At 37.0% G+C, this 25,152-nt stretch overlaps 4 protein-coding genes across 5 annotated transcripts; 1 reads left to right on the forward strand and 3 right to left on the reverse strand.

The window, feature by feature from the left end:
• Nucleotides 1-374: 374 nt before the first annotated feature.
• LOC135680044 (ras-related protein RABA2a-like) lies at nucleotides 375-3,079 on the reverse strand. Its single transcript, XM_065194034.1, has 2 exons — nucleotides 2,803-3,079; nucleotides 375-1,005 (listed from the first exon to the last, which is right to left on the reverse strand). The coding sequence occupies exons 1-2, from the start codon at nucleotides 2,971-2,973 to the stop codon at nucleotides 511-513; spliced, it is 666 nt and encodes a 221-aa protein (XP_065050106.1). The 5' UTR covers nucleotides 2,974-3,079; the 3' UTR covers nucleotides 375-510.
• A 1,529-nt stretch (nucleotides 3,080-4,608) lies between these two features.
• Nucleotides 4,609-4,926, reverse strand: LOC103992651 (uncharacterized). Its single transcript, XM_065193760.1, has one exon. It carries the CDS (start codon nucleotides 4,924-4,926, stop codon nucleotides 4,609-4,611), a length of 318 nt encoding a protein of 105 aa, XP_065049832.1.
• A 4,996-nt stretch (nucleotides 4,927-9,922) lies between these two features.
• Nucleotides 9,923-17,552, forward strand: LOC135679444 (guanosine nucleotide diphosphate dissociation inhibitor 2). The gene is made up of 13 exons (XM_065193203.1): nucleotides 9,923-10,137; nucleotides 12,218-12,280; nucleotides 12,660-12,743; nucleotides 13,236-13,343; nucleotides 13,458-13,630; nucleotides 14,929-15,040; nucleotides 15,824-15,904; nucleotides 15,983-16,045; nucleotides 16,196-16,297; nucleotides 16,591-16,715; nucleotides 16,847-17,057; nucleotides 17,133-17,207; nucleotides 17,287-17,552. The coding sequence occupies exons 1-13, from the start codon at nucleotides 10,051-10,053 to the stop codon at nucleotides 17,335-17,337; spliced, it is 1,335 nt and encodes a 444-aa protein (XP_065049275.1). The 5' UTR covers nucleotides 9,923-10,050; the 3' UTR covers nucleotides 17,338-17,552.
• A 350-nt stretch (nucleotides 17,553-17,902) lies between these two features.
• LOC135679443 (MLO-like protein 1) lies at nucleotides 17,903-24,905 on the reverse strand. 2 transcript variants are annotated; one of them, XM_065193202.1, is made up of 14 exons: nucleotides 24,616-24,905; nucleotides 24,489-24,546; nucleotides 24,163-24,392; nucleotides 22,577-22,693; nucleotides 22,421-22,475; nucleotides 22,213-22,304; nucleotides 21,054-21,128; nucleotides 20,798-20,886; nucleotides 20,603-20,652; nucleotides 19,667-19,707; nucleotides 18,867-19,076; nucleotides 18,628-18,695; nucleotides 18,485-18,545; nucleotides 17,903-18,407 (listed from the first exon to the last, which is right to left on the reverse strand). In XM_065193202.1, the coding sequence occupies exons 1-14, from the start codon at nucleotides 24,754-24,756 to the stop codon at nucleotides 18,186-18,188; spliced, it is 1,509 nt and encodes a 502-aa protein (XP_065049274.1). In that variant the 5' UTR covers nucleotides 24,757-24,905; the 3' UTR covers nucleotides 17,903-18,185. The 2 variants fall into 2 exon arrangements, with proteins under 2 accessions (XP_065049274.1, XP_065049273.1); XM_065193201.1 differs by having other exon boundaries at nucleotides 22,213-22,310; nucleotides 24,616-24,904.
• Nucleotides 24,906-25,152: the final 247 nt, after the last annotated feature.

A 25,152-nucleotide genomic window follows, 5' to 3' on the forward strand; every position in this document is an offset into this window, starting at 1 on the left:
GATTTCAAAGATTGTTAAGAGCATCTCAATATGAATAAATCATTGAAAGATTTAATATATAATTTTTATTTAATTAATAATACACCTATTACTATAGATAAAAATTTTAATCAAAGTCAATGCCCTAATATTTTATATATAATTAAAAATCTATTATATGCTTAAGTATATACTAAATTAGATATCAATTTTGTAATAAAAAAATATTGGTAAATATAAAATTACCCATAAATGAAACATTAGATCACAATAACACATTTACACATCAGAAGAAATATATTCTGAATGACATCAAGAGATAGATATGTATTCTAAATTTAATATATTATTATTTACTTTCAGATTTTGATATTATTATTTTTTTGCATAACTATAATATGATTATAGTTTTATGCTTACATTGACATCTCTACAACTCATGAGAAATTAGAAGATAAAAGAGAGACTCTTTAGCATCGTTCTTGGATTTGTCTATTAGATTTGATTTTTGAGTCATAAGATGTAGCGCATCTATGTGGAGCAACATCGAGATTGTGAATTGTTAACATCAGACCCTGAAACCACAATCGTGTTACCCTCTTTGATGCTTTCAACAGGTCGTGGCTTGAGATTTGTAGAAGAGGACAAGGGCTTCTTACTGATGATTCGATATATCTCTGTAAGAATGATCTGAAAGGCCTTCTCCACATTTATGGCCTCGAGGGCAGATGTCTCAAGGAAGGAGATGCCTTCCTTCTCAGCAAAGCTTTGTGCATCCTCTGAGGCGATCGCACGAAGGTGCTTGAGATCAGTTTTGTTACCGATAAGCATGATGACGATGTTGGAGTCTGCATGATCACGTAGCTCCTTGAGCCACTGATTGGCATTCTCAAAGGACTTGGGTTTGGTTACATCGTAGACGAGGAGTGCCCCAAGGGCACCACGATAGTAAGCACTTGTAATTGCTCGGTATCGTTCTTGGCCTGCTGTGTCCCATATTTGTGCTTTCACCATCCTGCCTTCTACCTGAGAAAGACACGAATACAGATATGTTGCTAATAGTATTAAATTTCACATGCAAATACAACAAAACTGCTAATAGTAATTATGAAACCTTCAACATGCAAACACAACAAAGCAGCTTGGTACTTGCTCGAGACCAATTCAGTTGCTAATAGTATTGATTGTTACTTATTTGATGAAATAAACTGCCCATGCAAAGTCCAGTGAGGGCATTTGGAAGGTGTAGGAGGCAAGAGAGCAGGAGTATTTGGAGAAAAAATATTTCTACAATGGGCAGAAAAATGACAATCTAGCAGTTCAAGAAGATACATACAACCAACTGAGCCACAATAAACACCTCCATGAATATAACCGAACAAATGTTAGAATTAGAAAAGCTTTTCTTAGCATTTAGATATTAGATTCGAAGGAGACTCATATGTTCACTATGGCCTTAAATAAAGCAAGTGCACAAGATGGTGAATTTGTGTCATATTTCCTAGTGGATTCTCTTCAACAATTAATTATATGTGATGGTTAATGTTATAAATTAAAAAGAAAATTTTGCTGTCTTGAACATAGCACATTCTGAGGGAAAAAGCAAGCAATATGCTTATACACAGATACATGCCCTGCAGAAAAAGAAGCTACAAGCTTTATGCCGACAGTTCCATTTTCCAAATTTAAGTACAAAAAGCTAGATGAAGAAACAAGAATTTGATAAACTGTCTAATCAGTTCGGCAACCTCCATTACATGCAACAGTATTCTCAGTATGCATATGGGTCAAACATCTAACATGTTTACAGAATAAGAAAGATAATGTCAATCAAATTTCATTTTTTATTGTGATTCAGCTTGATATAGATACATAAAACTTAAACCATCATGGCTCAGAGTTTAGTATGCATATATGGACCAATATCGATTTGATTCCTTATTAGCTCTAGCATTGTTATTCTTGATGTTTCTCCTGGATCTCATCCCCCAAACACATACCATTGAAGAATGTCACTTGTATCTGTAGATTTTGAATGACCACTACACCTTTTAATTCATTTCTTGATACAGTTGTATTTTCTAGGTAGATAATCTGAACTCCAGGACAGTTCTAGAATCACACTATAGATTTCAGCCAAACACTCATGGAAGGTAAAGGTTCTTTTGGTCTTGGGTCTGAACAAACTAATAGGCAACATTCAGTACATAAAGTATGTGCAACAACAGAATGACTCTGTGTAAGCAACACAATAATTGGCCAAGAAAAAAAGGAGAAGTAATGCATTTATATTGTGGACACAGCCCCAGCCACTTGTTTGGACATCTTAGTTTGTAAGGCCTCAGAAGAGTTGCTAGAGATAAATTCCATAGCAATTATTCTTTGAAGGCAACATCCCGAAGGAAGCAAAACACTGAACCAGGTATTATGTTTGTTGACAAAAAAGGTAAATTTCATGTTTGACATACCATCCTGTGGCCTTTTGGTTTACAATAATCTAGTAGAATTATCAAGTAGAATTATCCATGAACCTCCATTCGATAAAAAAGAAAGAAGACAGGATAGTCAGGTAACAAATCAAACGAAAAAACTTCAAATTCAATCACATCAACTAGAGATACCTATCAAAAAACGAGTTTCTGGATTCAAGAATCAGTAAAATCATATAAAGAACCAATCTTTATATCGACATTGGTATGGAAACTCGATTAGGCTCGAAGAAACGCATAGGAATTAAACGAGGGAAGCACGAAATGCTGCGAGAGATCAAATAGGAACCGCATTGAGAAGCTGGTAGACGAAATTGGGGGGGAGGGATCCGACCTGGAGGGTGCGAGTGGCGAATTCGACGCCGATGGTGGACTTGGAGTCGAGGGAGAAGTGGTTGCGAGTGAAGCGGTAGAGGAGGTTGGATTTGCCGACGCCGGAGTCGCCAATCAACACCACCTTGAACAGGTAATCGAACTCATCCTCCGATTCCCCTCGCGTCGCCATCGCTCTCCCGTCTCTCCTCCTCCGTATCGCTCCTCCTCGTCGTCAAGGTCGCGAGACTCGGATCGGTTCGGGTCGGATGAGAGAGGCCTCGTGTTCGAAATCGTATCCCCCCATTGCCATCTTCCTCCGATAAATACATCGCCGACATTGGCATCAGCGAGTTCGCATGGAGCTCCAAAAATATCCGTCCCCACTCGCTGCCTTCCAAGCATACGCCTTACACGCGTGGTGATTGGATTGTCCATTGGGACCCATGCGGGTCCCGAACTACTCCGCCAGTCATGTCTCGGATATCATTGCGGTTAAGTTTAGAAGTTTAGGACGTGCATGTGCCTATTTTTGTCTTTTTATTGTTTGTTTGTTGCCATCAGTTTGAGGATATATATTTTTTGCATCAATTTGCTGTTAATAGTTCAATGAACAAATAGATAAGTTTGTTACTGAGCTGTAATTAAATTAGTATGGCAAAATAATAAGATGAAGATACTAATTTATTTAATTGGTAAAAATTTTGATAATATTTTGAATTCAAATCTTATCTTCATCATTTATTTTTATTAAAAATTAATTTGTTAATAAGTAAGATGAATATCTTAAAAAAATTATATAGGTGATGTAGGGAATGTTTGTTAAATAAAAATATTTTGAAATGTATTCTTATATATTTATATGACAACTATGATTAAATGTTGAGTTTAAATTGATCAAAATCTATTTATGTATTATTTATTATGCTATAGAGATATAATACAAAGTCTTACATGAAATGATTGAGAAAATGAGGATGAAATTGGCAATCTCCCATACAAATTTGTAAGACAGAATTTATTTCTTTCCTATCATAAATAAATAAGACAAGTGTTGAGAGATAAGTTGGCAGATTTTGAGCACATAAGATATAAATGAGTGTGCAAATTTTTTTCAGATTAATGACCTCAAAATTAGGGCAAAATAAAGAAAAAAAAGAAAGTCTCACTAATTTTTTAATATCATTCTTTCGTGAGGTTATTTTTCAAATTAAACTTGAATGGAAGCAAAACAAGGCATCAAAGTACAAAAATTTTACACATTGGAAAAGAGGAGAGAGAGAGAGAGAGAGAGAGAGAGAGAGAGATAATAATGCAACATAATTAATAGTACTGTAATGGTAAATGCTTCTTTCATTTAAATATAACAGAGCTGATAAAAGAAACACCACAAACAAGGAAATATTGTTTAGCTGTATACATTGACACCAAGAATTTATATGGTTCACAACCACACAAGACCGGAAGTATTATGTATTATTTGAATTAAAGGAGTAAATTGAAAGAAAAAAAAATGATAAGAGTGAGATTGATGAGTGAGTTGAGTAGAAAAAAGATCACTGTTCTATGTTTCCAACTAAACATCCATTAAAAGAACTCAATTTTTTGTTTTTTCATTCCATGATTTCCATATCCAAATAGCCAAAGAGCAAAGAGAGAGAGAGAGAGAGAGAGAGAGAGAGAAAATAAGAATACTGAAGAAAATAGCACAGAAAAAAAAATAGTAAAGAGAAAAAAATAGGGGGAAAAGGTGACTTTTTTGAACATGGAAAGCTTTAGTAGACTGCCACTGTCTTAGTTCACGATTCCACGGCCCTCAGCTGGGGTCTCAGGCCGCCGCTCCGCCTGCTTCGGCTGCTGCACCGCCACCGGTCCCGGGAGCCCTCGGCTGCGGCGTGGGCGCCTCCAGCCTACCGTCGATGCAGGGAGCGCATCTCCGCTCGAACCACCCCTCCAGGTCGTAGTGCCCGTACCCCATGATGGTCCGGCCGGAGCACAGCCGCCCCACGATCCCCGCGATCACCCCCAGCACCATGATCACCGCCAGCACGGCGATCACCGGCCCAACGGACCCGCCGTGGGATCTGTAGGTCTCCACGTACAGCGGCGGCGGAGGCGGCTGCAACTGCTGGAATGGGAGCGACATCCGAAGAAAAAGAACCCTGAAAACTCGATCTTTCGCAGCCACGTAGTGTAATGGCACAAAAAGAACGGATCTTTGGATTGGCAAACCACAAAAAAAAATGGTATCTTGATGCAAATAGGCCGAAAAAAATCAGACTTTGAACAGATTCCCGGCGCAAACAAGGCCTGGAAAGGCGACAAAACGAATTCTGGATTTTGAGGAAGATTGAAAAGAAACCTGTTGGCAAAACGAGATCTTTTTTCCTTTTTGGCTTCTTTGGAGCTCAAACTGAGCTCCTCGAACTCCAAAGAACTACCGTAACCCCACTGCAACCCTCGCCAAATCAATCCCTAAGACCCTTCAATGGAGATTCGGTAGCAATATCAGGATTTCAGAGGCAAAGAAGAGGGGAAATGAGCGGCTTTTGGCGAAAAGGTGGGGTTTCTGCAAGCTTGCCTGCAAGAGAAGAAGGCTTTAGCCGTGATCCAGGACTGGCTGGAGCTCGACCCAGATGGACTAAGCGCTCGACGCGTGTCCTATCCGACGGCAAGGGATTGTCCTAATGGTCGGTGTCACCATGCGTTGTACTAACTCTGCAGAGCTGAACGTTATAGTGGACACTTTCCCTTCTTTATTGCCACGGAGCACAGCCCCAACCCCAGCCATTGTTCGCCATCGGCGAGATTCCTGAGAGCTCTCTCAAGATCATCTCGACAACTTCGCTACAGGGGAAGGCTTCCTTTGGCGCAAGGTTTGGTGTGGCTTTCCGGGTGCTGTATATATAGCCTGAGAACCATGGCATGCTTCAAAAGAGTCGATGTTCAACGGATCGATCTGGCTAGGGAATGTATGAAGGAGGACGGACTAGGATGGGGTGTGCAAGGATCAGAGATTCGTCGACTGAAAGGTGGGGACGAATTAACCCAGTCAAAGATTTACTGAAGAACCAAAGGAAGAATGTGCACAGAAGGAAAACATACAAAGGAAACAAGAAAGAAACTCGATGATGTTGACGAGACGCAAGCAGACTCCATGGTCGGTGGAAAGTAAGTAGAAGAAATCTAGAACTGGAACTGTTTGACATGTCCTTTTACGTAGCACATGCCTGAAAGGATCCTGCTTTGTCCTGCGGATGTTGTTGTTTCATCAATGAAGCATGCTCGATGAGTCATCGGGACCCCATTCCATGCTGGATAGAATGGACTGGACATGCAATTTATCTGATAAAGAAGGAAGAATTAGGGTGGAGTTTGGATGAGAAGTGATTGTGAACTAAATTGATTGGTGGATGCACTCCAGTCTCTGAATCTTAGGGCAGAAACACAACTTAGAGGGCAACATACCAGCTCTGGTGGTCTTCCTCCATCCTCATTGACACCAAAGAGGTTACTTAGTATTAGTTCCCTTAAAATCTCTCCCTGCTTAGTCTATGACCTTCAGTTCAACCTCTTCATGCAATCACACCTTCCTGTCTATTGTTAAGTCTCAGTGCTGCATTAGATATAAACCCTTTTAAGACCTCTACTCCTTTCTATAGTTACCTTTAATTAATTTATCCTTTAAAAGATTTGTGAAATTTAAGTCATTGCATATGGTTGTTAGTGAGAAATGTGTAGGAGTTGATTGTTCTTCCTTTTCTTGTCCATTTAAATATGTTATTGACTGGTGTACTCAACATCAAACTGATTCTTGGAGAACAAAGATCTGCATCTGCACCTAAAAAAACAAAAAAATCTGAGATACTTTTATAGTCAGATCAATTCTGGAATTTTTCCATGTTAAAGGTGAGTTTGAAATCTTATCACATCATGTTGTGATTGCCATATTGCCATGAAGTTCAGAACAATTTTTCCTTTTTGGCATTCACAAGTACTGATTGTGCACTGATATTATACGTGCGAAGATATATATAATACACACAAACATGAAGACACACTAAAGACTACTATGTATTTACTATTTAGATGGCAATCTGATAAATTGATTCTATCTCTCAGAAATGTATGTTCCTGTGACCCTCCGATTAAGAACTCGTAAAATGCCACAGATAATGGATGCCCATTTGAGAATTATTTGGCTAATTTACAATTGTCTTTTCTTCCTCAACCATTATCCTCCAATTAAGAGTTTGTTATATGCTACAGTTTTTTTGCTCTTGTCATGTGCAATTGTCTTTTTTCCCTCAACCCTTCATTAGTGTTTATCTGAAATGCCTTTACGTTCCAAAGTCTCTCAACTGTTGCCACTCTTTCACTGTTAAACAACTCTGATAAATCTTCTCTTCTTTGATAAAACTCTGACAAATCTTAGTGACACACAACTTCTTGGATTCCTATTATTTAACATAATACAGTTGTTTAAATTTCCGAGTCAGCTAATTTTGTGTTTTCCATTTTCTTCTACCTGATCTTGCAGAGTTTCCAAATTTTCAAGATATGAAAAGCTCTGACATTGTTCCCCAAAGCTTAAATTCTAACTGAGAATAGATTGTACATTTTTTTGTCCTTGAATAGTGATTAGGAAGAAAAATATAAACCACAAGTTCTTCTTGTAAGACCAATATGTCTCTCCAATGATAAAATTAAGCAAAAGATTATGGAAATCAAGTGTGCATTTACATGTTTATTGCTTTTTAATTTTTAATAACCAAGTATATAGCAACTAATAGACAGATCTTTCTCATGAGTTACAGTCATTCATGAATTCACAGGCTTGTCGCTAAGGATCAGGACAAATCATGCACATAAATATTGTATGCTGTTGTAAAATCAAAATGAAAGCCATGTGTATCATTGTAAAGACCATGAAACAATTGGATTTAGTCACAGGAAAAGGCTTCTTCTTTCACAGTTGAGAAAAGAATAACTTCTTTCCTGCACAAAAAAGAACAAGAAAACAAGTGGAAGATCTGATATGCAGCCTATCTTTCTTTTTTCTTGGTGCTGAAAGAGGAGATAAACTTATAACACAAATGGCAGGCAGCAGCACAATGCAGATCATCGAGTACCATTAATGCATGCAACGAAACAGGGGCTTCCATACTTTCTGGCCTCCAGGGAGATGTCTTCTGACGAGCTGCGAGTCCGGTGGCTCTTGTGATCTCCCTTGAAGTTTCCAAGCTTGATCGGTGGTGGTCGCATGATCTTGAAGCTGTTATTTCTGCTGAACCAATGCGTGGCACTTGAAGGGGATGAATTTCAAGCACTGGTGTCTCCTCCTTGATCTCCTGATTGCTTTGTAGATGCATGTGATCAGTCCTTCCATTGTCGACAATGGTTGGAAGCTTCAGGCTCTGGTGCATGTGTAGGCAATGAACCTTCTGCCATGGCTTTCTTAGACAAGTGAAGACCTTGACGAGTTTATTCTTCTTAGTAATTCTTAATTATTATGGACAAGTGATAGATCTTGTCTCAGATTGTAATTTGTGTTTCTCTGTAAAGTATGTATGAGGCTAATCAAGATTTATGATGATGACAAAGTTGACATTTGTGATTTCTTACAAGACCATTACAGTATGGTTTGTCATCTCAGTATTGCCAGCTGATGATTGTTGTACAATGATTCTAGGTGTGTGAGAAGAACAGAGACATCCTACCACACTGTGACACTTTCCACATAATTATGCCCTCAGAAATCCCCTCAAGCACATTTTGATGTCTGCAACGGGAAGAAGTCATAGTGCTGATAGCATGCCTCTGTCATGCACTTCACCAATCTCAGCCTCTCTCTCCTCAACAATTAGTGGTCCTGACTTGACCTGCATCAGGGAAGGCAAACTTTTTGAGTGTCATGGAGATGTCAAGGGGATCAACCAGAAGTCTTCTTTGTTGACATCATGAACATAGCGTTCAAGGAAGATTGGACTCTATCATGAGTTTGTATGATGAATGAAGTATTTACTGAACTCATATAATTATATTTTTGAAGGGAAAAGAATCATTTGACTATTAGTGTCAGAATTCTATGAAGTGGTGCCAATTTAATCCAATATAAAAAATGAAAGAAGAATTGAATTAATTTATTTTTAACAAATTAATGAGTTGATTATCCCATCAATTCGGATTGTGATAGATTTGAATCATCTTGAAAGATAGCATATATATTTTTATATGAAAAGGTATACTCTATTATGGTCTAAAATAAGTTCATAAGAATTTGACGAGTATACTATCTAGATTTAAATATTTTAAATTAATAATTTAAATATAACAAATTAATAAGTCAATTATCCCATTAGGTTATAATGGAATAAGTCAGCATAAATCATTTTGAATGACAATATACATATTTTTATATGAAAAGGTATACTCTCACATAGATAGAAGTTGATGATTTTTAGACATAAAATTATTATGAATAAGATTTAAATTAAATATAATAATGAATGATACATAGTAGGGGATGATTCAACCATGAAAACTTAATTTCAATATATATGCCACATCATCCAAAATTATTGTCAAGTTCAAATTTTGGAGGGTAAATCAATATTTTATTTTACAGAGATCATATTTACCTCAATATATTTTAGTTTGTATTAACTACATCAGAATTTAAGTTATTATTAAATGATATGTTAAAAGACTTAAAAAGGCCCAGCCCAACCCATTTGCCTAATGGGCTCATGGAATCCGTTTCCCTGTCACCTCTCTTTAGGCCAATCCGTTTCCCCATTCCCATCTTTTTAAACGCCGCTTCCTTCGCTTCCTTCCTTTTTCCTGTCTCCTTACTCGTCTCGAAAATGACCTATTTACCCTTGGAACATAGGGATATATCATATATTCTCTTCAAATATTAAGATCTATACTCACATCAGTCACTACTAATCATTAATGTAAAAATAATAATTTTAATGTAAGATAATTAAAATGAATGAACTATTTTTTATTTTTTTATCACATTTATATCAATTAGAGTTTCAACTAAAGAGATAATACGGAAATATATGGTGGGGATATATGCGTAATTTAGCCCAAAAGGGACCCGTAATAAAGAAGAAGAGTCTCTTCCTTCGTGGAGGAGTCGTCATTCCTGCTCTCGGAGCAAAGCAGGCATCTTGTGTTCTGTCGCCTCCCCTTCGTCTTCTCCGTTTAGTCTCTAGCAGAGAGATCTCCTTGCCGTGTGTGTCGCTCTCTCGATCTCGCCATGGATGAGGAGTACGACGTGATCGTCCTCGGGACCGGGCTCAAGGAGTGCATCCTCAGCGGCCTCCTCTCCGTCGATGGCCTCAAGGTCCCGCCCCTCTCTTGATCTGATTTCTTTTCTTTAGGGTTTCAATCTGTTGTTTGGATTCGGCCATGGTCACGCTCGTCCGCCGGCTAGGACCCCTTTTCAACGACCAAGATTCGTTCATGGGTTCCCTGTTTTCTTGGTGTTGGTCTAGGTGTCGTGTTCTGGAATTGTTTGTTTCTCGCAGATAGTTTGGTGGCACTTTCTGCTTGTTCCGGTGTTGTTTCGTTGAGTCGCTGAATTCACCTTGGAAGATCGGATCTTGATGTTAAGCCGCTGAAGTTACCTTCACAGATCGGATCTTGATGTTACGTCGCTGAATTTACCTCGAATGATTGGATCTTGATATGTTCTGCCAAGCGGGCGTCTTCTCTGCTTCATCTGGACTTCATGTTGCTTCTTTGACTTCATTTTGAAGCGGGATTCTAGACCATACTTGGGGTCAACATGTCCTTTAGATGCAAGGGTTTAGAAATGCGTTGTTGGATCGATCTGGCGAGAAATTTATAACAAAAGCTGTAGAAGTACGATGTTCTTTATGGCTGCTTCTGACAAGTGCTTGATCACTTGAGTTGATTTCAACCCGAAGTTGATTGTTATGCATTATAAATGCAATTATGATTGTATCGATCCTTCTGTTTGGTGCAGCTTCAACAATGGTAGTCATCGTTAAGCTTGAGAAGTAGGAACAGAACTGCTCGTCGTGTTGTTTCAATTAATATGTTCCTTTAGTTTGGTGCTTGTTTGATTTTTATGTAGACTTCATAAAACTTCCATTTTATCGCAACTTGTTATCATTTGAACTTACAGTCAACTCAATTGTTACCCCCACTGAAAAGATTCCATGGCTTCACCAACAATTAGGCATTTGCAGTTTCTATTTACTTTCCATTTTTTAATTTATTTTTGAAGCTACTGCAGCAGATTTGCTGTATTCTTAAATATGAGTTAACATCTTACCCTTGCTTGGCCTTAAATTGTTAACCAAGCTGTCTTATTATTTTCTTAGTATATTCAATTGTTGCTGGGTCCATTTTTATTGTTCTTGTTGTTTATAGAATATAAATTTGCTGAACTTCCAAAGATACTGAGAAAAAGGTTGTTGAACATTTTTTAATGACATTTTCTGCAAACTTGTCGATACTGATAAATAAATATTTATTTGATCATGATCCAGCATCATAACTTGGCTATATATATATATATATATATATATATATATATATATATATATATATATATATATATATATATATATATATAATCTGAATCTATTTTTTTGTTCTTCCTCTTAAAATAATGTATTCATTGTTTTCATTGAGGTGCAAAGGCATGAAAAAGTTTGTTGATTATTATTTCTAATTCATTGTATGATCAAAACAGTTCTTGACTTCACAATATGTCACTTCCAACTTCATGCTGCAGAGTCAAAATTAGTATCCATTGTTTTAGGTTCTGCCTCAAAGAAAGTATGCTTTTATTTCAAGTTCCAGTAACTACTCTTTAATTCAATCAAATACTTGCAAACTTCTAATTCCTTTTGCTGGTTGCATTTCATACCATGAATGATGAACTTTTGATGCCAGTATGCAAATATGTGTAAATGCTTTCTTGGTTGCAAATAAGTGAGGGTAATGCCACATCTGTGGAATCTTTTACTCCAAATCTGGTGATCTTTTGCTTTTATAAGATCGCAGCCATATAGCATCCTTTTCCTTGTCAAAGTATGATATAGTTACAGAAAGTTTGTCATGAGGAAATTGTTAGTTCTAACTTTGTTCTTAATATTTTGCTCTTTTGTTGGCTCTTAGCTGATGTAAGATATACTTTTTGCCCTCATCTTCCAGTAAGAAGAGCAGCTTTCCTAGTGTTTGAGATAAAAAAGGAGGATATATGTTGTTATTGAACTTCTATTTACTGGCTTTATATCATACTATTAAGGCATGCAAGTCACTTTTGTATGGGGAAAAACATGTAGATATTCTGCTGAGAAATCATGAGAATGATCTTAAATGTGCATATTCTTCTTCTTAGCAGTTTTTTTTGTAATTTGCTAAACCATATTTACTTGCATGTGTTACAGGTTCTACACATGGATAGAAATGATTACTATGGAGGAGAGTCAACCTCACTCAATCTTGTCCAGGCATGCAACTGAATTCTAGATCTCATTGGATGTTATAGATCATAAACCAGTGCAATGATTGGACCTGCCTAGATGTCACTGTCAAACACTCCGATCTTACATAACTATGCTAGATCGAATTTTTTAATTGATAAAAAGAGAAGCCATTTCACCCTAAGATGAAAAAGGATGGTGGTTCTCCAGTGATTTTAAAGAAGAAAAGGGATTGCTATGAGTCAGTAGTTGTTTGTACTGAGATCATTAAGAAAAGGAGATTGGATTATGTAATTATTCTCTACAATATTGTTTTCATCTAGAGTTACACTTGAAGTGACAATCAATTGATTATTAATTATCTTACATTTTCCTGAACTTCCTATACTGTTCCTTTCTTTGGCAGCTCTGGAAAAGGTTCAGAGGTAGTGATAAGCCTCCAGCACATCTAGGAGCTAGTAGAGATTACAATGTTGATATGATTCCAAAGGTTTGTTCCTTTTTTTCATTTCTCTAAGCATGATTATCACATAGATTAACATTGTATTACATGCTCTTTGGTAAAATATTACATCAAAATGAGGTGCTAGAGCATGAGGGGGGTTAGATTTGGATTTTGTTGGGGGAGGGTGTGGGAATTGGTCCCGATTTTTATTGGATTGGGGGCTAGGTGAGGGAATTGTGTTTGGATTGGGTTTGGTGATTTGGGTTGCTTGGGCTACTTCAAGGGGGTGCCTGGGATGCCTAGAGCCTCAATCGAGGGTGGCTCCACTAGGGCTAGTCGAAGGTGCCTCCCTCAGGGCCATATGAGGTGCTTGGGCCTTGCCTTACGTCCCTCACCTGTTTGAACACCTAGGCGAAGTGCTGGAGTTCTTGATGTAACTGTTTGGTTTAGTCTTTAAACTCTACAGTTTTTTCTCACAGTTAGTCTGCATGTTCTGTTGTGATTTTGAAAGTAACATATTAATCATCCTGTTGCTAGTTTATGATGGCCAATGGTATTTTGGTTCGCACACTTATACATACTGATGTCACGAAATATCTATCTTTCAAAGCTGTGGATGGTAGCTACGTCTTCAATAAAGGAAAGGTATTATTCATCTTTGTTCTTTTTCTGTCATCATTAAGTTGTTATTTGTCACACTTTCTGGCTTCTCAAAATGCTTACATATAATATCTGCTGCTCCTTTTTCTGTTGGTATAGATCCACAAGGTTCCTGCCACTGACATGGAGGCATTGAGATCTCCTTTAATGGGCTTGTTTGAGAAGCGTCGAGCTCGAAAATTCTTCATCTATGTGCAAGATTATGATGAAAATGACCCTAAGACGCATGAAGGTTTGGACCTTACAAGAGTGACAACAAAAGAACTTATCTCGTGGGTATCCTTTAATCATTGATTGCATTTATTAGTACAATCGCAGGAAGTTCTTGTCTTTGCATTAATAGTATTAATTGATGCAGTTCTGGTAAATGAAAGTTTATCTGCAGCTTCACATGCTGTTTTATTCTTCAACATCCTTTATGTTTTACCTTCCTATATAAGGTATAATTGTTTTATCAGAAGAGTTGTAATTATAAGACACTTCTAGCGGACAAGTAGAAATGTAAGAGGTTTTCTGTTTGTTTTGGATAAGTCTTTGATATTGACAAAGATCTTTTTTAAACAATGCATATACGTGCCAGAAAGAAGAAGCAAAGAGTAATGTATATAACCTATTATGCTCTCAAATGATTTGGCAAATGGCAAATTAAACTCATACGGAGAGTAATTCTTAAGGATAAATTTTCTTCTAAATGAATGATAGATTGTACAGTATCATACACCATAAGTGGGAGTGTTTCGATGGATCACTTTTTCTAAAGAAGGACTTGGATGTTGGGTTTTGCCATACAGCAAACAGAATGTCTTCTTTTTCTCGATTTGATACTAAGAGTTTTGTTTAATCAGAGGGGGTTTGTCCCTTTAGAGACTTTGGGAGGTAAACACTCTGAAGTTGGTTGTCCACTATTTAGATTCTTAGCAATATCTTTTTCTATGTAATGTTAGACTATGAAGATGACTTTTAATATGAAAAGAAATACAAGAAAAATTTATGTGGTAACTACTAATGACTAAATCTTCCTCCAGGAGTTAATTTTGTGTAGTTGTCAATTTCTTGGCAAGGACAGTTTGTACTGTCTACGTGATACTAGTTAAATCTGTTACCATTCACTTAATCCTTTCAGTAACTACTATTTTGTTTATCATTGTGAAATTGCTGTTACATTTTAGTTGATCAGTGGTTTCCTTGCATGTTGAATTTTTTGTATTTTTTCCCAGTCCGTCAGAAAGGATGATAAATAACAATAATATTTTTTTAATAATTCTATATACTTGCAACTTGGGTCTAGGATTTAAAAATCTCCTTGGTTTGGGACATTTTTTTAATTTTTGAGAACCTTAAATTAAAATTGGGTTCTCCATCTTGCAGCAATAAATTGAGATTTGCTATCTCGATTATGGTTTTTGATTGTTGAAATTTTTTTCTTCATTGCTTTTTGACAGAGAATTATCACTTGTATACTGTTGATCTGTTTCATTAGAAATCATCAGTTCACTTAACCATTTCTGTCATAACAATGTACCTAGTTCCTCGCACTAGCAACTAAATGTGATGTTTCTTTGTTGGCCAGAAAGTATGGTTTGGATGACAACACAATTGATTTCATTGGACACGCCTTGGCCCTTCATAGAGATGATCGATATCTGTATGAACCTGCACTTGATACTGTGAAAAGGATGAAGGTACTTATTGCCATGTCCATGATACAAAGTTATTTAGGAGTCAATTACTATCATATCATCGTTCCTGTCAATTTCTGTTGAACAGTGGGTTCATTACTTATTTATTTTTCATACATTTAGAAAAAAATACTGAATGTATTAGTAAAAGAAATACACCATATTTGTCAAAATCTTTGTGCTACCAATCTTGATTCCTTTCATTATTCGGATTCAAACACAAACCAGTCAACAGAAAGTGGCATTCTTTATTATCTTAACTCACAGATGAGACTGCTAAGTGGGTTGGAAAAACAACAGAAAGTGGCATTCTTTATTATCTTAACTCACAGATGAGACTGCTAAATGGGTTGGAAAATGTACAAGCATCACCAACAATTAACAATAGCTATATACATAATTTTGGGAAGAGAGTTGAATACTTCAAGTAGCTTAAACAATGTAAATCTTGTTCTGATTCTTTGTTTACTTGAAAACAATCCTTCTTATGGTACTACACAGAGATGCATAAAAAAATTGCTCTGTAGCTGTTACTATGTGCTTATTTAGATTTTTTTCCTTGTCAATTTCATTTGCACTCAGTGATTTGTCCTTCTTGTCTGGTGTCTGTATGTCTATTAGTTTGTTTTGTAGTTATCTGCTTTATATTCAAATTAATGCACATCTGCATATTTCGTGTTGTTTTTCTAAGTGAGAACTGCTGATTTTTCTTAATGAGACTGACTTGATTTGTTGCTCGTTGTGGTGTGTTGCTGGTACTAATGTTGGTATCGCTACATGTAATAGCTCTATGCAGAATCCTTAGCTCGTTTTCAAGGAGGCTCACCATACATATATCCTTTATATGGACTAGGAGAGTTACCACAGGTTTGTCATTCAATTTCACAATCCTGCATTATGAGAAAATATTCTTCTGATTTTCTTGTGTTCTCACTGGACTTACAGGCTTTTGCTCGCCTTAGTGCTGTTTATGGTGGGACATACATGTTGAACAAGCCAGAATGCAAGGTATCTGTTGGTGTCACTTTATGCTTATCATTGCTTCACATATTATGGAGGCAAAAGGCACCAGATTGTCATCTTTATTGCTACAGTACCCATGCTCTGGTTAATTTAGTTTTTGCATTGTCATAGCTAATATTTTTTTGACCAATCCAGGTTGAATTTGATATGGAAGGAAAAGCTTGTGGTGTGACATCAGAAGGGGAAACAGCTCGATGCAAGAAAGTTGTATGTGATCCTTCCTACTTACCAAACAAGGTAAAGCATCTTCAGTTTACATTTAAATGAAGTTAGTTTAATAGTGGGTGGTAGATCCACTGGGATAGCCATGGTATAGTTGCAAGGTACAAACAAGGTAAATCATCTTCAGTTTCTATTGAAATGTAGTTTAATAGTTGGTGGTAGGAGGATAATTGTGGTATAGTTGCAAAGTACTTGCTTTGGTGAATAATTGCTACTGAGACTGCTGTAACGGACTAGTGTGATGTCAAATTTGCTAATATAAGATTCGAAGTTGTTAAACATATTGCTAAGCGGCTATCAATTGATAGGTTAGGAAGGTGGGAAAGGTTGCAAGGGCAATCGCCATTATGAGCCATCCGATCCCAAATACAGATGAGTCTCATTCAGTGCAGGTTATATTGCCACAGAAGCAACTTGGACGCAAGTCTGACATGTGAGACTTCCCAGATCAAATCATTTCTCTTTTCATATGCAATCAAATTCTTTCTGCAATACATCTTCCTTTTTATTATTTAATTTTTCAGTTCATTATATTTCATGATTCCATTTCTTTTGGTTTGACAGGTATCTATTCTGTTGTTCTTACTCTCATAATGTTGCCCCCAAAGGGAAGTTTATTGCCTTTGTCTCCACAGAAGCTGAGACTGATAGGCCAGAGGTGGAGCTGAAGCCCGGGATTGACCTACTTGGACCAGTAGATGAGTTATTTTTTGAGACTTATGATCGATATGAACCTGTCAATGAACCTTCACTGGATCATTGCTTCATCTCAGCCGTAAGTGCCCATGATATTTCTTTGTTACATTTTTTTATTTAAATTGGTGACGGTTTAACAAGTCTAATAATGCAGAGTTATGATGCAACAAGCCACTTTGAATCAACTGTCACCGACGTACTTTCAATGTATACGATGATCACTGGAAAGGTACCACTTTTGCAAGGTTCTATTGATTTCAATTTCTATTGAATTTGAACAAGTTCTTAGGCCCTTCATTTCGCCACAGACTGTTGATCTCAGCGTGGATCTGAGTGCCGCTAGTGCTGCTGAGGAATGAGGGCCGCAACTTGTGCATGATAATTTTTCTTGATCGAGCTCTCACTATGTTATTTCACAAGACAATTTGACGACCTGTGGCACTCAAAAAAAGAAAAAACAAGTGAAGCTGGGTTGGTTGTTTCATTTTATCATGGGGACTTACAAATGCTTTTCTAAATAGTGATATGTTGAATCATTTGAAGTACTTAACAATGGACCTTTGCTACCATCTCATATTGATTCATGCTCCTGTGGTGCTCTGATTCCATGCCCTTTTGAGAACATATTCTTCTCGTCTCCAGTTACTATGGTATATGCCAAACATTCTCTTTTCCTATCTGAAATTTGAGGAACAAGCTGATAAAATTATCAAGTTCGGCATGTATTTGAGCACCTTCTTGGATGGTGATGGATCATAAGAAAGTCGTTTCAAAATAAGTCTTCCAAGACTCTTCGAACATGTGTGCATGTATATATGTATGTGTGTTCAGAAAACACAAAAGATTGTCAATCTCGAAGAAATACAGGAGAAGAAAAAGTCAATGCAGTCTTTGCTGCATTTACAAGCATGGCATAAGATGCAATTGGAAGAAAAAGGGATGTTGGTACTGATACTAATAGAACAGCTCCAACTGGAATATTCACATAGGTATATCTCCTGTACTTGCATTTATAAGCAACTTGAGGCATCCTCCCATCACCTCCATCACAAAAGTGATGCCCATGTATAACTTTCTCAAACTTGGAAATCTAACTCATGATATATATGACTTCTCTCATATGTTGTGTCATGACAAATATACAAGAGTACAAGTATGATATCTGGGCATGTAACTCCAGGCAGTTGCTAGCTAGAGAGGGAACGGTTCAGGACACATTTGCACTGGTGGTCGCAGATCTTCCCTCTTCCAAGTCGGATTCTGTCTGTTGAACCAGCTTCTGCAGCTCGATCTTCCTCGAAGGTTCATCCTGTCCTTGGCTCGATCTGACGTGTCCGTTGCCCTTTCGCCTCTTTACCTTTTGAGCCCAGTCCATTAGCCCCTCTTGCACATGCTCATCAAATATAGCTTTCTTGAAGTAACTCCCCATCTTTGTTACAAAGAAAAAGATCAGCGCCGGCATCATTCGAGTCGATTAAAGTAACAGCTAACTGGTGGTGTTGTTACCTGGGTGACGATAGCATAGAGCGGCAGAGTGCTGTAGCTGCAGAGGAGCTGAATCACAACCCTACAAAGGACGGAAATATGTGGTTTAGAACAATAACAGAGCCAGTATATTCAAAGCAAGAAGGTGAGAAGCTGCAAGCTACCCGATCACAAGCCTGGGGACGATAAACCTAATTTGATCCATGATGCAGGAATCAAAGCCAAATGTGGTCTGCACAGAAAGAGGAATCCATTAGTTTCTTTCTTTCTAATTATTGTAGAGAGAAGTACAGAAGCCAAATGCTAAACCACAGTGCAAATTCATAGAGGATTTGATCATCTATGATGAGAAGTATGATACTGATTTGCTTAAAGAAAAGTGAATCGTTTCTAAGCTGCTTACTAATATCCAGAAGAAAAATGCGATCTCAAAGGCATTCTGAAACAGGATAAAGTGAATCAAGTTAAGGACAATTCGGGGCCGGCGGAACCAGAAGTGATCATCCGAGGGCTTAACCACCAAATCGCCTTGAATTGCAGAATGTTTTTCAGCAACCTCATGAGCCAACTGAGTGATGATATGCTCCAATTTAGTCCCAACAGCAAGCAGAAGCTGCAAAAGTCAAGCAAACAAGGCAAGATTAATAAGTTGCTTAGCAATATTTGGTGAGAACACCAACAAGCAACCTCTAATCATGGTGGGCGGCTCTCGATTATAAAGCATTATCAAGAAAGCCTCATAACGGCTCTCAAAGCCAATTGTCAGATCAGATTATTCATATGATTTCCTCAGAACAAATAAGAGATGAAAATCAGATCAAACCTGAAGTTGTGCTAAAAAATATAGTTTATACATGCTGCCTAGAAATAGTAGACGACTCTGTGCTTCCAGTGATTACTATTATTTCCAGTACCAATCGACGCATGAGATGTTCGTCGAAAAGGGCATTGTGTTTGGTGCTCTACAGGCACATGATCCTGAACATTCCTTAATTAATGATTTCAATGTCTCAAGTTCTATCAAGGCAACTCATACTATTAAAACATGCTTTTAAATATCATACCATACAGCACCAACCAACATGGTTCTCCTAGTGGCATCTAAAACCTTGTTCTGAAGAATATCCAAACTCCACATATTCAGAGTAAAACTAATCACATGGAGCATACCACATCTATAAGCTATTGTAAAAGAATACTTACAATCAAAGGAATAAATGATATCCAAAAATATGTGTGCCAACCTGCACAGGCAAAACAGATGCATAAGATGCCATTTATGTGCATTAATTAGAAGTCAAATCGTTTTCATGAACATAATAGGCAAAAGACAAATCGGCAGTTGAATTGAAATCCCCTTTGAGCAGCACTACATAAATATCTTTGACTTCCTAGCCTAGAGCAATAAAGGCAACAGGGTGTCCTCGGTTTGCAAAACAACAAAATACCTACTATTAGGCTTCCTACATGGAATCTATCTTATAATAGACTTGACTTGATCAGCAAATGCAGACAACTAATCATTTGATATTCTTTGGAAGGTCAAAGAGTAGATGAAATTGTACTTCCAATGAATTTGATCCATTCAATCATAACGAGCATCAAATCATTTCTCTCTTTAGCTACAATAAGACAAAGACAAATTTATGCTAAAAAAAATGCAACAAATGCTTGATATCTCTTGCACAAGACTTCTGAAAAGTAGAAAGTCAAAAAATTACATATGGAATTAGACAGATCAAAATGCAGTAAGAAAACCCATTTCTTTTATCTGGAAATTGAAAAAACATGTTATCTATTTCTTATGGTTAAGCTGATTCAGACAGCGATTCCGTTAGTCCTATATATCATCACATGCTTATTTAACATAACAAAAATGTTCACGTTGGAAAAGAAAAAGAATATGTAAACAAGACAATATCATTTTGGCACAAAGAAAGCCAACCTCTTTCTTTTATCTATACCAAATAACATTGATTAATTAGAGAGGACCTGAAGTTTATAATTGTAAGAAACAAAAATTATATGAATTTGTATGATCTTGAATTCAGTTTACAAGTTTAATAAAGCGGGAAACAAGAAGGAACTATGTACTGCAATGGCCAGCAGAAAGAAAGGTATGAGATGGTGGTAACTTACCATTGACATTCAGCAACAAGAAAATGAAGACAAACACCCACAGATACCAACTGAAATGAAAGGAAAAACATAAGAACCAGGATGATAAAAATTCTTGAACAGCATCAGATTGTCATTTAAAATGCTAATGATTTAATTCAATCTAATCAGCATTACAGGTTTAAGCAAGAACAAGTATTCTATAATTATAATTACCTTATACCAACAACTTTCTTGAAATCAGCTTCAAGTGTCCGGATCATGTACTTGTGGAAGTTAAATTTTGGATTTCCTTGGCAATGAGTCTAAGAGCAGAAGGATTTCAAGTTTAAGTAAAAGATATACAAGACTTCAAAATTAGCTTTGCATGTACTTGAAAAGTTTCAGTTAGCAATCCAACTTAATGTGAATTTAAGGACCATAAAAAAAAAAGGATAGATAATATATTTTGGCATTCAAGACAATTTCTTACCATGATGAAGCCAAGTCTCATTGTGGTGTAATCTGATTTAGTCACAGATCCATAGAACTGTTTGACAAAAGAATGCTGAAAGCAAAACAAAATATATTAGTAAGGTAATTCTCGAGTCTCTTGTCCAGTTAATTGGAAGAAATCTTATGATTAACAAATACATCAAGAACAACTTCATCCAAGCAATATTGTAGTTGTAAGCTGGATCTTTGACAAGAATAAATTAGCTTATATGCATAAATAGAATTTAATATCAGAAAACAAAAAATTGCTGCTGAAATTTGGGGCATTGGACCTGACTAAATAGCATCATTCTGAATTGTAACTTTTGTAAATTTTCCTGAAAATTGATGATAACTACATGTAAAAATGTACCAAAAAACTAAATCTCTATACAGAAAGAGATCTTGGTATTTCTAAATTTAGTGATGATTCATGAAAAGATAAATAAATTGAAAACTTTGGTGAACACCAGCTTTAAGTTGTTGTAGTTTATTCTGAGAGTATGACACTCACTTGTTCTAGAAGATACTTCTAAAATTTCAAAGCCTCATAAAGGAATGAAAGACGGATTCAATGTGCAAGGAGATTTATAAGGATGATGGAGTGAGGAAGGTTAACATGGAAGTACTGTTCAAAGATGATACGAAAATTGAACTGCTAGTATACATGTAGAACTGTGACAAAAGTGTCAGAGACTTGAAAACAAGAAAAGATGCGTTAATTATGTCTTAAAGACAATTTGATGGCTTGCCTGTTCTTGTTTGGTGAGTGTACGAGTGTAACTCAAAGATGGATAAACTTTTCATCAGTCTCATAAATTTCTACGAAATATGTATTGCTCCTGTGAACAGGGAATATAATAGAATGTACAAAGCCGGAGGTTCGGTGAAGGTAGTTGGGTCAATGATACATTTTATTATGACATACATAATTTGATACCTCAAACAGGCATTCAAGCTGAGTACTTAAAATCATAGACAAGACTGTTTCACATTTGTTAATATGCAACATTCGCGTTCCAAATTCATTTTTTTCTTATTTGACCAAGGAGAAATAATAAAGTTAGTCCAAATTTAGGAAAATATTTTAAGCATGATGAACCAGTATCAAGACAGTTATGATGAGTCAACACTTGTGTATATCATGTATTACTTACCAACCAACTTGTGAACACTGAATCTGCACCAATGCCATTGAAGCGGTCTCTGATAAATTGAAACTGATTTACATGGGTGACCTGTTTAGGAGCTGCACCTAGTAGCTTACTAATGTCAGCAACTAAAGTTTGGTCTCAGATACCTATCCAAGATCACAAGGTAAAATACTTCAATAATCCAACACTGAGCTAAAAAGTCCAACCATACCATCTCCCGTGATTTCTTTCTGGATTGAATCCTCCCACTGTTTCCACTGACGTATCTGATAAACAAACAGAAGGCTTAATACTTAGCATACTTCAATTTAAATCTTCATAGCATATCCATAAAATAACTGACAAGTAAACTGATGAAAGAATATACCTTTGCTCCTCCTAAAAGCATAGTTAGGGCACTAAAAGCAACATGAGTGACCGCGAGGACGAAAATAAAGATATGCAATTGATGAATTGCCTCAAGAGACAAGAGTGGGACTTTTCCCTGAAAAAGAAAGAAGAGATCAGGAAAAACGTGCTACTGCAAAATAGTTCATAATTGAAGAGTCACTTTGAAGGTGGAGAAGGATAATATGAAGTAAGATATGTCATGCAATTTGTGATTATAGAATAATCTGAATGGTAGGCTATGTCAGCCACCACCAAAGTATGTTCAGTATCTGGTTATATGTACCAGTGAAGAACCTAAAAGGTTTTCGTTTATTCTTTTTGGCATAGTACAATTACTATCTTTAAAAGGGAGAGTGGTGCATATACTTCTATTGAGTTATCCATGCATCCAATTCACTACCATACAACACTAGTGGAGTTCTTTTTCATCAATAAGAATGTTTCATAACTGTTACAGATAAAATGGGTGCATATAATCTTCACCTGAATATGAAGGTGAGTGTTCTTTCTTAGTTTCTTTTCTCTAGACCCTCTACTCATGAACCAAGGGCTAAGAATTACAATTTCTTTTGCCATTCACATACTCAAAATTTCTTAGTATAGGTTTCATGAAAAACACACAAAAAGCTTTATTGTACATCATATACCTGTATGTAACTTGCCTCAGGTTGCTTCTAGCATTTGTTTTTTTTAGAGAAAGCACATCAAACGATAGGATCACGAGTTCCACAAAGTCTTAAGCTTCGACGGTGGCAGCATTTAAGCTGTAAATCCCAACAATATGAGGCTGGTCCATTGAGGCAAATATTACCACATTATAACTTCTATAGCCTTTCTTGCTTTTCCTAACCAAAACATTTTGTTTTAATTTTCTTTTACATGTCATGAGACTTCTAGTCTGAAATGATTTGCTGTACAAACATATCTTTTCTGAATACGACCAAAGCACTACAAATTGAGTTACTCATTTTACTCTAACATCTGCTATCTTAAAATTTGACAAATGCATGCACAGATTACCCTAACTTTATATCAACATTAGGTTCCAGTTCAATATGGTTTCTCCAACTTATTATATATGTTTTCCCCAAATTCAACACAAGCATAACCAAGCATCTTGTGGTACATAAAAGTTGCCTGCCAAACATCATACTATGAGCCGTCCCCGACATTCCTTCATCCTGATCACAGATCTAAAGATACCATAACGTCATTTTCTCACAACGAAATATATTAACCATCTCTTTAAACCACATCTTCATGTCTTTTCATGTCACTATTTATGAAATTACCATTACTGATGCAAAAAGAACCGACTTTCACAATTGACTTCGCAAACTATGATTTTGCACAAAAACAACATTAGGAGACACTGAAACTAGCTTAAGTTTAATACCAAGAACCTTGATCGATCTTTCGAGAAATAACAAAGCTCCCATTGCGGGGCTTTTGTGAATTTGTTCAAGAACTCATTAAATTTTCTTTATCCCATATCTGAAGTATAATTATGCAGAGCAGCGAAACAGTATGTACAGGAATAAACGTGGATTGCTTCAAACAAACCTTGCTCAAGCAATGAGCGGCGGCGCCAGAACCACCTCCTGTGAGCAGCCGCCGACCGACGCCTCCAAAATGGCCAGCAGAAAAGGCGGTCTGGAAGTGGGCCTTGGTGATCCTTTCTTCTTTCTTGCAGGGGAGCATGTGAAGGCTCCATCCTTCGGGGATGCAGATCCCTTGAATGACTCCTTGGAACACCGTCAGCAGCAGCGAAATGAACCCCAAAAGCATTAATTCTGCTCATGTAACCCCCAAGATCCCAGCTTTCATAAACGACAACCCATAAATCGACAAAAGAGGGAGAAACGAAGGGAGATGGAGGCGAGAGGCACCTTCTTTCACCTTCTGGAGAGCGTCGAAGAGCGGCTTCTGGTTTTTCCTCTTGAGAACCTGAGAGATCAGCAAATTAAGCAATGCAGGGAGTTCAAGAAGCGGTCAGAGTCGAGAGAAAGGAAGGACCTTTCCGAGGCGATGGAGGAGGCGCTCGGCGACGAGGGAGATGACAACGATGAGGGAGCAAACGGCGGCCACAATCCACGTGGGAGTGAACTCCAGCTTCATCTCGACCCCCGCAGCTGCTGCTTCACCTTCCTCCGCCATTCCCACGCTTCCTGAGTCTCCTCACTCGGTCGAAGCAAGTTGGACGAGAGGATCCAAAGCTGTTTCCAGAGATGATCTTGACAAGAGACCAAAATTTAGGAAGCCAAACGCTACCGAATCAGCGACGGAGCGAGAAGAGACGTTGGGGTGTCTTATTTGGTTGGGAAAAGAACTCGCCTTTTATTTTCTCGCCAAAATGCAGCGAAAATTATCGCAAATTATATATATATATATATATATATATATATATATATATATATATAAAGAAAATATTTATATTCTGCATATTTTTCACAAGATACATTTTTTTTCAAATAATATCCCTAATTCAAAAAATATTCAAAATATCACTGAAAATTTTTCATATCAAATTTTTTTACCCTTTCTTTTATCAAT

The sequence above is a fragment of the Musa acuminata genome, chromosome BXJ1-7 (assembly GCF_036884655.1).
Source record: "Musa acuminata AAA Group cultivar baxijiao chromosome BXJ1-7, Cavendish_Baxijiao_AAA, whole genome shotgun sequence".
Lineage (NCBI taxonomy): Eukaryota > Viridiplantae > Streptophyta > Magnoliopsida > Zingiberales > Musaceae > Musa > Musa acuminata.